At 39.5% G+C, this 14111-nt stretch overlaps 1 protein-coding gene across 1 annotated transcript in view; it reads left to right on the top strand.

Moving 5' to 3' along the window:
- YBX1 (Y-box binding protein 1) overlaps positions 1–14111 on the top strand; it is a 19867-nt gene that overhangs the window by 4503 nt on the left and 1253 nt on the right. The window contains exons 2-6 of the mRNA XM_017873227.1: positions 6222–6255; positions 8918–9007; positions 9336–9638; positions 9870–9952; positions 13699–13954. Coding sequence (XP_017728716.1) covers positions 9573–9638; positions 9870–9952; positions 13699–13933 — 384 coding nt within the window. The 5' untranslated portion in view covers positions 6222–6255; positions 8918–9007; positions 9336–9572 and the 3' untranslated portion in view covers positions 13934–13954. The remainder of the gene's footprint in view (positions 1–6221; positions 6256–8917; positions 9008–9335; positions 9639–9869; positions 9953–13698; positions 13955–14111) is intronic.

Raw genomic sequence — 14111 nt, 5'->3', positions numbered from 1 at the left:
TTTTTTTTTTTTTTTTTTTTTTTTTTTTTTTTTTTTTTTGAGATGGAGTTTCGCTCTTGTTTCCCAGGCTGGAGTGCAATGGTGTGATCTCACTGCAATCTCCACCTCCCAAGTTCAAGCAATTCTCCTGCCTCAGCCTCCCAAGTAGCTGGGATTACAGGCGCATGCCACCACACAGGCTAATCTTGTATTTTTAGTAGAGACAGGGTTTCTCCATGTTGGCCAGGCTGGTCTCAAACTCCTGACATCAGGTGATCCACCCGCCTCGGCCTCACAAAGTGCTGGGATTACAGGTGTGAGCCTCTGAGCCGGGCCTCTCAAGGGTGCTTTTTTTTTTTTTTTTTTAAGGCGGCAGCGTAAAGTACTTAATGTGTGATGGTTGGTTGGTTGGTTGAGGTGGAATCTCTCTATGTTGCCCATACAGGTCTTGTACTCCTGGGCTCTGGGCTCTAGTGATCTTCCAGCTTCAGCCTCCCAAATGTGTGGTTCTTAATAAAAGTGTAAACCTTTGGAAGGATGTCATTACCGAAAATCTCTTGGGCTGTTAAAGTCACACTGATTTTAACTTGATCACGGTAGATCCATTGCTAAGCCATATAAGTCATGGGTAGACTGTAACATAACTGACAAAATGTTTTGGCACTAGGGAAGGCTTAAAGACTTTTCTGCAGGTGCTACTAAGGGAGAGACGTCAAAGGTTCCAAACTGGAACCCTAAAGACAAACATCAATGACATGTATGCAGGTGACATTAAAAGAGATTTATATGCTGGTTAGATTAGCCATTGTTCTTAAGCTGGCAAGAAGTCATCGGTGTTCACCAAGTCACTGATACGTGTAGGTCCCACTCCCTGTGTCCTCCCAAAGTAGAATCCTTTACTCTTTAAATCTAAGAGAACTAGTATACAGTTTGACTCGTGAACAACGTGAGTTTGAACCGCACAGGTCCACTTACACAGATTTTTTTCATATATAAATATATTGGAAAAATGTTTGGAGATTTGCAACAACTTGAAAACTTCAGATGAGCCACATAGCCAAGAAGTATTCCCCCAAAATAACGAAAAGTTGAGTATGTTATGAATACCAAAAATATGTAGATACTAGTCTGTTTCATTATTTACTACCATAAAATGTACACAAATCCATTAGAAAGTTAACTTGGCCATTTGCAGTTGAGAAATGTAAACAAAGATTCAGGCAGTGTTAAATCATAACTGCACGACATTTACTGCTACTGCATTGAGCCCCTTAAAATGCCACGTGACACTAATCATCTTCACATGAACAGTTGTCTCTCCAGTAAATTGTGCGTCAGTAAAAAGAACTTGTAGAATTGAGGTATTGTGATTTAGTGCAATACTCTTAAGTCTTGAATGATACCATGGGACCCATGCAAGGTGGCACTAGTGAAGCTGAGAAAAGTCATGGCATTGTAAGGAGAAGTTCAGTTGCTTGATATGTGCTGTAGATGAGGTCAACAGCTGGAATTACCTTTCAGAGAGATGTACACCTACTGTATTGATAAGTACATTACTGTACGTGTATTTTCTCTTACAACTTTCTTAGCATTTTCTTTAGCTTTATTGCAAGAATATAGTATATAATACATATAAGATAGAAAATGCGTTAATGAATTTATGTTACCAGTAAGGCTTTCCAGTCATGAGTAAGCCATTAAATTTTGGAAGAGTCAAAAGTTATAGGCACATTTCAACTGTGCAGCAGGTTGGCAACTCAAACTTCCATCCACCCTCATAGATATTGAGTTATTCAAGGATAGGCTGTATTACCTTCCTGTCCCCGTAGTCCTGGGACTGCAATTACTGAGTTTGCTACCTTCCAATCTTAGCCCTTGGAAACAACCATACAGTCTGTCCTAAGGCAGAATCACACACAGTATGTGGGAAAAAGTGAGTCTGTTGGGTGTGAAGGGAGTTTAATAGAGAAGAAATACCAAGATAAGTGGGGGTTATTATCTTACAGTCATCCGTAAGGCTTGGAAATTGGTATCTGGTTGCTTTAGGTTATGGAGCATATAGATGCTAAATCCTGGAGTTTTTATAACCATAGGATTGTAAATTGGTATATGCAGTTAGGTGAATTAAGGTGTTAGACTAACTTGGTCTGGTAATCTGCAACAAAGTAGTAGTGTAAGAGCATTTAGTTATGGATAAAGTTATGAATAATAAGTCTTATTTAAGGCAATACTATGGATTGGCAAAGAAGTTTTCTAAAACTTAGCTTTTTTTAATGTAGATATACAGCTAGGATAAAGATAGTTGTCTTTTAGGAGTGGGAGGGTGGTCAAACATGGTGAACATGCTGGAGTAGAGTCCTGGAGTTTAGATGGATTGGGCCATGAAAAGCAAATGCTGGAATTCCTAGTTCCTATGGCATGGAGAGTTATCAGGCAAGCTGTAATTGTCTTTTGAGTTATTAAAAAGTTTTCCAGGGAAGTTAAATTTTTTTGCCTTTGTTTTCCCATTTTGAGTTGCATTTTGTCTATTTTTAAGACCCTTACCAATGTGGATAGGCTGTACTATAGGAGTGATAGCAATTAGATTTTAATTTAAAAGCTGAGTAGTATTAGTGAATATAAATGCCCAATACTAAAAGAGTTGAGTCTCAACCTTAGTAATGTAAGTTATTGTTTAGTGTAGTTTTTCTCATTTTGCAGGTAAAAAAGCCAATGAGGCAGCATTCCTAGGTTACACAGCTGTTAATAGTTAAATCAAGACTAAAAGTCTAGCAGGGTGTGGTGGTGCACACCTGTAATCCCAGCTACTCATGGCTGAAGTGCAAGAACTTGAACCCAGAAGGCGGAGGTTGCAGTGAGGCAAGATCGCCACTGCACTCCAGCCTGGACAACAAAGTGAGACCCCATGTCAAAAAAACAAAAGTTGAATACTGTTATTTTTCTTTCCTTTTTTTTTTTTTAAGTTCTGCAAAGGGGTTTAATAATGCAAATATCACATATTTCCATTTTTAACACCATATTTGTTTTCTATTTTCTTAACAGTAGAAAGTGATTAAAATTTTTTCCCCAGTATAATAATACAAATGGGAAATACTATAGTGATATACTAGCCCAATGAATAAGAGTCACCAGAAGCAAAATCTATTTTGTGGGTCCTATATTGTTACATATGTACAGGGTACCAGCACCAGAATCACATTTAAACTAATACTTTTTATTTCTAATTAAAAGAGAGCAATGCAGGGCACACCTGTGACCTGCAAGTCTAATTGGACATATATATGTGTCAGACTATGCAGATGCTCAAGAGGAATACAAAGAAATATTTTATCCAGATTTGGAGTTCAGGGCCTGATTGCCCCAGCGTAAGCCCGTAGGAACTTGAGAGCTTGTTCACACCTCTCATTTGTAGTCATAGTTTCCCTTTCTCCAAACCCTTTTCTCCCTAACTACTCTGTGCCATTTAGACTGGAAATTCTAACAGATAGCTTTTTCTTTCTGAATTATCTTTACTACTATATAATTTTTATTTTCAGAATATTCCTTATTTGTACATCTTGAAGACATTTCTTTATAGTAGATGGAGGAGCTAGAGCTTATGTTCACTGCCAGAAAAGGGTCAGTTCCAGTGTTAATTTCCCAGCAAACACCTGAGAGAAAAACTGAACAGAAAAGAGTAGTGATAGCTGGCAGAGCAGTGACACCTGCACCCAGAAAGCTGCTCTGCAACTGTCTAATATTTGAGGCTCTCCTTTGTTATAACTGCTGATTTAAACTAGAGATTCTGGCTGGTTGCAAATTCAAAGCAGATCAATACATTTAAATCACTGGTTCAACAAATCACTTTTTTTAAATGGTATAATGTTTTTATTGCAATTGAGGACGTTTTCAGTAAATACCTTGAGCTTAAGACCCTGGCTAAGTATTCCTTTTGGAGTACTCTTTTTACTGTCATGACATTGGTCAGTGAACTATGTTGGTTTCAGATACCTATCTATGAACCCACAAAACACCTCCGTATTTTTGCAGGAGTGACATTACCCTGTGTGTAATGCCAGCCTTGTAGTTTCTCTGTTTAGAGACAGGGTCTTGCTCTGTTGCACAGGGTGGAGTGCAGTGATGTGATGATAGCTCACTGCACCCTCATTTCCTGGGCTTGAGGCCCGGCTAATTTTTTATTTTTTGTAGATACAGGATCTTGCCCCATAACTACTTAAAATTCTTTTTATTGCAGGGTATGATGATACTGATATGTGGATACTTGTTGTAACTGCATTAGAAGGCATAACAGTCAGTGCCACCATAAAATGGATTGATAAAGAAATGATGTATTACCCAGATACCATGAGTAGCATTATCAATAATGAAAAATTCTCCACAGAAGCTGCATTTTTAGTGAATTTAATGCATATTAAAGCAGTACAGAAATACATACACAACTCAGATAACAATAAACAAATTTACTTTTTAGACCAAATCTTTATATAGCCTTCTAGCAACTGACACCCCCCACTTCTGTTAATGCAGATAGTGTTCCCAATCTTTGGAAAAAATTTTTTTTATTATTTTGAGAGGGAGTCTCACTCTGTTGCCCAGGCTGGAGTGCAGCAGCTCACTGTAACCTCCGCCTCCTAGGTTCAAGCAATTCTCCTGCCCCACCCTCCAGAGTAGTTGGGACTACAGGCACATGCAGCCACACCTGGCTGATTTTTTTGTAATTTTAGTAGAGACAGGGTTTCACGATGTTGGCCAGGCTGATCTTAAACTCCTGGCCTCAGGTGATCGTCTCACCTTGGCCTCCCAAAGTGCTGGGATTGCAGGCGTGAGCCCCTGCGCCCAGACTGGAAAAACTTTAAATACCCTGCCAGGGGAAGTATTGCCCCTGTTGAAAATCACTATTCTAGACTTTGCCTGCCTTTGCCTTTGCTACTCTACCAGTTTTTTATTATATTTCCACTTAGAGCCTTAGAGTTTGAAATTGAGTCATATTGGAGAGCAGAACTAATAAATGATGGCTGTATTCTGTTTTTGTGGTGCCTGTGGAGCTATGGACAGATGGACATTAGGTACAGTCATCATTTCCCTAGGCAATCCTAATCATCTAGCTTGAAAGGTCAGTTTTCAGTCACTTGCCTTAAGTTGCTTTTACAGTTTACCTGTTCTGTTTTTTAAATTATCCTGTTCCCATCAATTAAAAATGTTCTTATAATAATCCAAGCCATAATTTACAGGTCAGATTTAAAGTTAATTTTATGTGGATCCTTTGGTGCATATGTTGCCCCCTAGTTCATCAAGAAGCTAACAGTCATCCAGTTTGTCCAGTTCACTGTAACCTTTGTTCCCTTTGTCATTAAACACTAGAGCTACTGTTGAACTTTTTCTCACTCTGAACTGACGGAGTAAGGTGAGGCAGGTCACCACAGGCCTGGAAATCTGTTCCCTTCTCCAGTGGTGGTTCTTGCTCCTAGTATTACCACTTTAATCCCAGTCTGCAGGCTAAAAAAGTGCGATTATTCTCTACTTCCCCCTCACTTCTGACTTCAGTTATCCACAAAGTCTTTCACATTTTGCCTCAAAAAGAGATCTCAAATGTCTTCTCATACATGGCTCTGTGGTCTAAACCTTCATCAGTCCTGGTGTGGGCTTGTGGAGTAGCTTTTACAACTAACTGGGCTTTTCCTACATTCAAACATACCTTATCACCCAAAGGCCACAGTTCACATTAGGTTTCACTCTTTGCCTTGTACAATCTATTGCTGGGGGAGGAGGTTCTACTCGTTTTTATGATCTCAAGGAAAGTTGGTAGTAGGAGATGGTGAAAAGGAAATGATTGAAGGATAAGGTGAGAGTGTAATTACTACTTCTGTTGATAATCATGCTGTAGAGCTAAAAGGAAGGTGTGCTAGAACAGTTAATGTTTAATAGGATAAGGAGGGGCAGAATACGTGTTGCTAGTCACTGCTACCCTCTTAATTATGGCTCAGTAGGTCACACTTTAATTTCTTAGACTTTTTTTTTTTTTTTTTTTTTTTTTTTTTTGCCTATCTTACAGGTAATGAGGCTATAACTGTTTGCAACTGCTTACGTCTTTAAAGCAGAGAGCATGGTGGCTTGTGTTTTTTTATTTTCGCCAAATTTCCTGGTAGCTAATTGGCAGCCAGAGAGTCTCTGGGAAAATTAATCTTTGACAACATGAGATGTATTTCATTTTCTAACGTGTTCAACTTGGTTCTGTCTTGCAGGAATGACACCAAGGAAGATGTATTTGTACACCAGGTGAGTGCTTGTGTAGATATTTGCACTTCTGATTCAAGGATTGTGAGAAGAAAAGGTTAGATATGTTTTGAACTTTTGTTCCTTATAAAAGGTTAAGTCCAGCCACCAGTTTACTTACTACAGGAGTAGTAGCATGCTTGAAATGTATACATTGAAATGTGTTAGAGTTGACTTAATTATCCTAGACATTTCAAATTGGAATTTTGTCAACAGCTGTGGCTTTCTTAAATGTTGAGTCAAACTCACTGCACTAACTATTTATACCTAATTTCAGATGAACAAATTACTCCGTGATTCTAAAGTTGAACAAATAATGTTGCTGCAAATACACAGAAACTTTGGCAAGAAGTTTTCAGAGGCTTTTAGGTCTACCTGTAGGGACAAATCTCCATAATCAAGGGTAAATAAGACAGACCTGCAAAACATAGTAATTGAAGTGAATACTTGAAAAGTAGCGTAAAGAGCCTTCTGCTTATTTTAAATCACTTTGAATGGGTATTGGGTTTTTTTGTTTAGTTTGTTTGTTTAGCCTTTGGAGAGTTTTGGCTGGCTTGGAAAATGAAAAAATTCTCACTAGTTTAAGGTTAAGTGAGGGGAAGTGTGACAAGGTTGGCAGCTACTCATTAAATAATTTTTTAGATTGGCTTCCAGTGTTTTGGAAAGAAAAAACTGTTAACATAGGATGAGTACTACATACTGAACTTTCTCCTCAAGTATCATTTAAGGAAAATGTTTGGATATTCAGGAATTAAGATTGTTAATGTAAACCACTGTCAAGTGTATGTTAATACCTCAAATTTAGGTATGTTATAAGCTACATTGAATGTACTTATTCTCACAGATACAAAATGGGTAGGAAAAAAATATGTTTGTGCTATCAGTTTTCTCCCTAAGACTTCTGAAATATTGTCAACTTTTGTATTAAAGTTAGAGACCATAACTACTTTTTTGTACTATAGTCCAGAAATCAAAAGACCTAAAGTCAATTTCCATACTCACATTTAATTAAGATACTAGCTTGTATGGCAGCATGTTTCATAGGAAGGGCTGTCATAGGTTGGTGTTTTGTAGCTCACTGAAGTGTCCTACACAGCATTCGATGGCAAGGAGGAAGCTGTATCAATTTCTAGTACATCCAAAACCCAATCAGGTAGTTCAGGGTCAAATGCAATTATGGAAACATTTAAATTCTAAATGTAAATAAATACAGGACTACTTCAGACAAATGTTATTTTAAAGCAAATGTTTTATAAAATTGGTATTCTTGTTTGGGTGAACACAGCTCACCTGTTCCTTACTCCCCTTCTGCATGTTCAAAAGAATATGTAGACTTAGGAACAAGAGACAGCAAAGTTTATCAGTCTTGTTGCCTGTTGGCAACCCTTAAGGGTTGGGGTTGGGGCAGGGGTTGGAGATGTTGATAAAAATAAAGAGTTGGGATTTTAATTATTCATACTTCTGCTATCCCCTATGACTGCAGGTAATTGATAGTTGGCTATATATGAAAGGTGTGAAAACTATGTGACAGTTTAGATGACAGATGAGATCAATTATTTGACTCAACTCACCCGGTTGTACTGATTCACAAGGTGCCACCAATATGCTTTCATTTTTTTGGAAGTGGTTTCAACATGTAGTTGTTTCCTGGGACTTTGGCTGCTCAGGTCTTAGTGGTGTATCAAGGAGACTGCAGTTCTGGGCAGCTTCACTTAATTGGCCTCAGATTCGTTGGTTGTCCTGTCTCCTCTGCAGTGGAAATGCATGAGTGATCCTGTAATGGATATAGCTGGGATTTGGAGTGAACATGGGATTTGGAGACCCAATACCTGGGTTTAGAAAGTCTCCTTACTAACTGTGTGACCTTGGGCAAGTCACCTAATTTTAAAGCCTGTTACATTATCTGTAAAATGGGATTAACAATACTTTCACATGTCCTAGCTCATAATGAGATTGAATAGGTAGTAAGTGAAAGAATATTGCAAAAAAAATTCATAGAAACGTGAGGTGTTACTCTCCTCCTCCTACCAGTCTGAGAAGTAGAAGCAACAAGTCTCTAATACAAGATTTATTGAATTCTGGAGAGATGATAAGTAACAATTCCATGCAGTCAGATCATATAAAGAATGATATAGTTAATACACGTGAATTGCATTTCCACTGACGTATTATCAGATTGGAAGGGATTTTGGTTGACATTTGTAATTGAGTTTGAATTGGTAACACGGGCAAAGTTGGTTTGGTCAGCTTTGAAGCATGCAAAACCCAACTCGCCTGTCATCTAAACTGACCCGTGTGGGGCCACCTTCTACTATTAAGTGCAGTCTTTAGGGGATAGATGGATATCCTCATTTGTTCAAAATTACATTTAATACTTTTGCAAAAAGCAGTTTTTAAAATGTTGTGTCTGTTTTGAGTGTTAAATTACTTGTTTTAGTTTTGTAAATAGTGGTAAAATGCTGGGGCCTTGTATGATCGGAGTGTTTTTGTTGAAGTTGGGGATGGCGTGGTCCCTGCTTTCCTAAATTTATTGATGGTTTGGTCTTATTTAAAGCAAATCTTAAGTGTATATCCAAGCTAAAATAATATTGACTCTGGTACATTTTAAATGAAAAAGCACATTATTCTCCCCTGTTAATCTGTTTTTGGAATGTGATATTACTAGACTGCCATAAAGAAGAATAACCCCAGGAAGTACCTTCGCAGTGTAGGAGATGGAGAGACTGTGGAGTTTGATGTTGTTGAAGGAGAAAAGGTGAGGATGCTTTTTGTGTAAAGGTTTGACTTCAGTATGGAAATATTTTGGAGGTCTCATCCGTTAGGATGGTGGCTCTAATGTGGATGGATGTGTTCAGGTGACCTCATGAACACAGGTGCATCAAGCCTAATGTTCTGGCTGCAGTTAGAGGGCAATCTCTTCAGAACAGTGAGGAACTGATATTTAGTCATTTCTGTGCACCCCTGGCCACGCAGTTGCCCACCCCCCTTTTTGTTTTCCTTAACTTTGTTTTTTGCTTTGTTTGAAATTTGTTGAAAGTGTTCTGATTTCCTTTGTCACTATCAATATGTAATGGCTTTTGTAGGGTGCGGAGGCAGCAAATGTTACAGGTCCTGGTGGTGTTCCAGTTCAAGGCAGTAAATATGCAGCAGACCGTAACCATTATAGACGCTATCCACGTCGTAGGGGTCCTCCACGCAATTACCAGCAAAATTACCAGAATAGTGAGAGTGGGGAAAAGAACGAGGGATCGGAGAGTGCTCCTGAAGGCCAGGCCCAACAACGCCGGCCCTACCGCAGGCGAAGGTTCCCACCTTACTACATGCGGAGACCCTATGGGCGTCGACCACAGTATTCCAACCCTCCTGTGCAGGGAGAAGTGATGGAGGTAAGTTTCACCATGAGCAACAGCAATGTGATAAGTTCTGGTAGGACTGTTTAGAGCTGTTAATCATATGGAAAGCACCTTTGATTCCTAGTAAGAGCTAACAGGATTAATTTATAGTGTAGTCACAATTACTAGATGGTCTGATTTTTTGTTTGTTTTTTAACTCTGGATTTCCTGGTTAGGTTATTATGTTACTGACCCAGTAGCCTTGATTTCCATTGTCTTTTTCAGGGTGCTGACAACCAGGGTGCAGGAGAACAAGGTAGACCAGTGAGGCAGAATATGTATCGGGGATATAGACCACGATTCCGCAGGTATGGTCCACATAAACATGTTTCTATTAAAATTTCCTCAAACCTCTGTTAGGACTCAGCAATATCATGCCTCTCCCGCAGACTTTTGACTCATTTTCTGTTAACACTTCACATTTCCTTTCATCAGATGCCTAAGAGGTGAACCTGTTAAAAACAGCTCATATAGATGAGGTCAGCTTTATACATAAATTTTTTTAAAAAAATGATGAGGGTATGGAATTTCAAATTTTCTGTCTTTGAACAGGTAAGATAATATTTTAAACCACATCTTTTAAACCTGCCTCCTTGGTAGGGAGAAAGGAAAGCATTAGGAGTATCTGAATTGTACCATGGCATTAGTGAAGAATCAGCAGTAAGTGTTACCACTTCAAATGGCATACATAATCTTCCACTAATTACTTCTCAGTTTAGGTATGTACCCCCCCTTTTTTTGGAGTTAGGGGATGTCAGCTCAAAGTTGCAAAATGAAATTGCTCCACCAAGAAGTTACATTCTGGGAGAAAAGATCCGGTCTATCATTAGACAACTAATCTATCTACTTGAATGGGTATTAGAAATCTTAATAGATGTCATTGTTAGAGTAATGGAGGAAAAATTCCGTGAGCCAAGCATATTTTAGTCCATGCTGTGGTATGCTTTGAGGCAGCGTTCCCAGTCCCACGGTGGTAGGATAGAATGGTGTAATCGTTCTTTCTGTGAGGGTTTGCTATCGAAGTATTAAGTTTTCATAGGTGATCCCTAAAATCTGACAGGTACCTCTAAAGAATCAAACCAATACAGTAATAATGCATCTTAACTGATCACTTAAATCGCAACTTTTAAATCCCCAAATTTTTAACTGTCAAGTTTATTATTCTAGAAGTATCCAACATATCCAAAATATACTGTGAGTCTATGGGGGGGGTTCTGTATATAGGTTTTTAAATTTTACAAAAGTCGGAGCACTTAGTGTAGTTTACGAACTAGGGAATCTAGTTGAGGTTGTATTACATATTTATCAGCACGTGTACCTTGAGAGTTTTGCAAGAGCAGCTGATGTCATCATATTTCTTGTGTTAAAATATGTCCTGCCCTGAGTTTTCAGTTAAAAGAGCTGGGATCCTAACTGATCACTACTAGAATTGAAGATCTCTGATTCAATTTTCTGCCAGGAGATTGTGTAAGCCAGATCCTGGATGCTGAAGATAGATGGGTTTTTATTTTTCAAAGTAGTCTAAAATAGGCTCTCATGTATTAAGTCCATGGGTTCCAGCAGCAGAATCTTTGGTTTACCTTTTTGTTACACTGAAGAGCTTAAATGTTTTGCCAAACTAGTTTCATAGATGTCCTTAAAAATAGTGTAATTTTCTGTTTGTATTCAGTGCTTCAGTTCACTGTTGAGCAAATTGTTTGTCTTTATATTAACAAACAAGAAGCTTGAGATTGACTTGTCTCTTAGGTATCTTTGTCCATTGTTACCCCTCCAGTGCAAGGGTTTTTGCCACTTGGTTTAAGTTAGACTTAATGTCTACGTGTTTCAGTGCTTAGAATACTCAATCCTGCCAGATAGTTGGCAGAAGTAACATATAATTGCTTTGAAGTTATCAATGAATGCTAGACTTTCCAAACTGTGCAGGAATCTTTTGTTCAAATGAGAGTAAATGAAACATGCTGCCCCTAATGCATGGATTGGTGTGGTAAAATCCTGGCTGGTGTGGGTTCAAGAGCAAATTGAAAGAGAAGTCTTAAGACAGAGTGTAGTACAAGTTTTGCTGAAAAGGAGACAGGTAGTAGGGGAAAATGGGGAGTGAAAACGGAAGGTTTTTTTGTTGAGAAATAACATTTATAGGCTGAAATGCAATCGAGGATAACAGTTGATGGCAGGAAAGTGACTGCTGAAATGTGTTCTTTCTCAGAGAGGGTTGGGTTTTGCCCACAGGTGAAAATGTTGACCTGTTGTTAGAAACCTGATGTTTTCATGTGTAAGAAACAAGAATACATGGGCACACATGTTTAATGGGAAGACATGGAAGCCTTTGTTTGCTCAATTGAGTCAAAAGAAGAGGAAGTTTGAAAAGTTTGGGGCAAAGAACCCTCTAGCAGAGAAAATAGAGATGGTAAATTTGTAAGTAATAGGATATAACAATCATAAATCACACTTTGGGAGGCCGAGACGGGTGGATTGCGAGGTCAGCAGATCGAGACCAACCTAGCTAACCCGGCGAAACCCCGTCTCTACTAAAAATACAAAAAAAAACTAGCCGGGCGAGTTGGCGGGCGCCTGTAGTTCCAGCTACTTGGGAGGCTGAGGCAGGAGAATGGCGTAAACCCGGGAGGCGGAGCTTGCAGTGAGCTGAGATCCGGCCACTGCATTCCAGCCTGGGCGACAGAGCGAGACTCTGTCTCAAAAAAAAAAAAAAAAAAAAAAAAAAAAACAAAATCAGAAGTGAGTTCACCCAACTTGGCTCTGTGTTTCCAGCCATTTGAGCATCACGCTCAGATTGGGCAGAGAGTTGGATTTCTGTGGCATTGGTTTATCCAGACTTAGACCCTGGGGTAGGGATTGGTCATATGATTAATGGTGGACTTTATACTTGGATAAATAGGTGAGAAAAGGGGAAAATGAGGGGTTTTTAGAAATTGTGTTGTAGAGATGGAGTTGCACTGTGTTACTCAAGCAGTCTTGAACTCTTGCCCTCAAGTGATCCTCCCCAAGTGCTGGGATTACAGGTGTGAGCCACTGTGCCCAACCTTGGAGTGAGATGAACAGGTGATAGGATCGCTGTATTACAGGTCCTAGATGAAGAATGAGAAAACAATAAGGAATTAACTAGGAAAAATCAGAAGGTACATAATTGGAAAGCTGGGTGGTATAATTGAGAAAACCCAGGTAGAAAACAGCTGGACTGGGAGGTCGGTCTGAAAGCCCAGGTTATTAGAAGCTGTTACCCTCGAACCTTAATAATAACTGCAATAAGAAAAAGATAGTAAATGGAGCAGAATCCAAAATAAGATGGAACGCCTACAGTTTTTAGAAGCTAGGAGAGTTGATTTAGAAGCCACAATAAGGTTAGAACAGTCACCACTGGAGGGTTACAAAGAAAAGTCGGAACAATTTTGTCGAAGATTCATCATGAGTTCCAAAAGATGTGGGGAAAGAGTTTTAGAATGTACAAAGGTAAATGTGAATTTATTCCCATGATGACTGATAGATACTAAAGGCCTGGGGCTTTCTGGAGTGCTCAAAGTATGGGTGAAGGAAAGGCCAGGAATCCATCATTTCTGAGCACTGGGGGAAAGAAAATCCCAAAATTTAGTATCTTTATCTTGGTGATTAAAAGACTCAAGCACTTTTTGGGAGGCCAAGGAGGGAGGATAGCTTGAGCTCGGGAATTGAAGACCAGCCTGGGAAACATAGCAAGACATCTCTACTAAAAATCAGACATTAATGAGGCATGGGGGCTTGCCTATAGTCCCAGCTGCTCAGGAGTCTGAGATGGGAAGATCACTTGAGCCTGGGAGATAGAGGCCACAGTGAGCTGTCATCATGCCATGGCACTTTAGCCTGGGCAACAAAGCAAGACTCCCGCCCCGCCGACCCCCCCCAAAAAAAAAAAAAAATCTCCTTACACAAATTGCCTACAGACCACTTGATACAGAGAATGGGCCAGACATGGTGAGTTAATTGTAAACCAACTGGTAACACTGGTAGGTGTGTTGAAGAGAGAAGGTTTTATCATTCTTAAATTTGACACCGTTCATTGCAGGGGCCCTCCTCGCCAAAGACAACCTAGAGAGGACGGCAATGAAGAAGATAAAGAAAATCAAGGAGATGAGACCCAAGGTCAGCAGCCACCTCAACGTCGGTACCGCCGCAACTTCAATTACCGACGCAGACGCCCAGAAAACCCTAAACCACAAGATGGCAAAGAGACAAAAGCAGCCGATCCACCAGCTGAGAATTCGTCCGCTCCCGAGGCTGAGCAGGGCGGGGCTGAGTAAATGCCGGCTTACCATCTCTACCATCATCCGGGTAAGCAAGCTTGGATGGCTATCATTGATGACAGTTGTGAGTGGTGACCATTTTATTAATACAAGTGGGGGAAAATCTCAGTTCCATCAGATAAAGCCATGTTATTTATTATGTGTTCTGCCCTATTCTTTTTTTTTTTTTTTTTTT

This window comes from Rhinopithecus bieti, unplaced genomic scaffold, assembly GCF_001698545.2.
Source record: "Rhinopithecus bieti isolate Rb0 unplaced genomic scaffold, ASM169854v2 scaffold_6907, whole genome shotgun sequence".
NCBI lineage: Eukaryota > Metazoa > Chordata > Mammalia > Primates > Cercopithecidae > Rhinopithecus > Rhinopithecus bieti.
The sequence above is the reverse complement of the archived record's forward strand: the minus strand, read 5'-3'. Positions and strand labels throughout refer to the sequence as shown.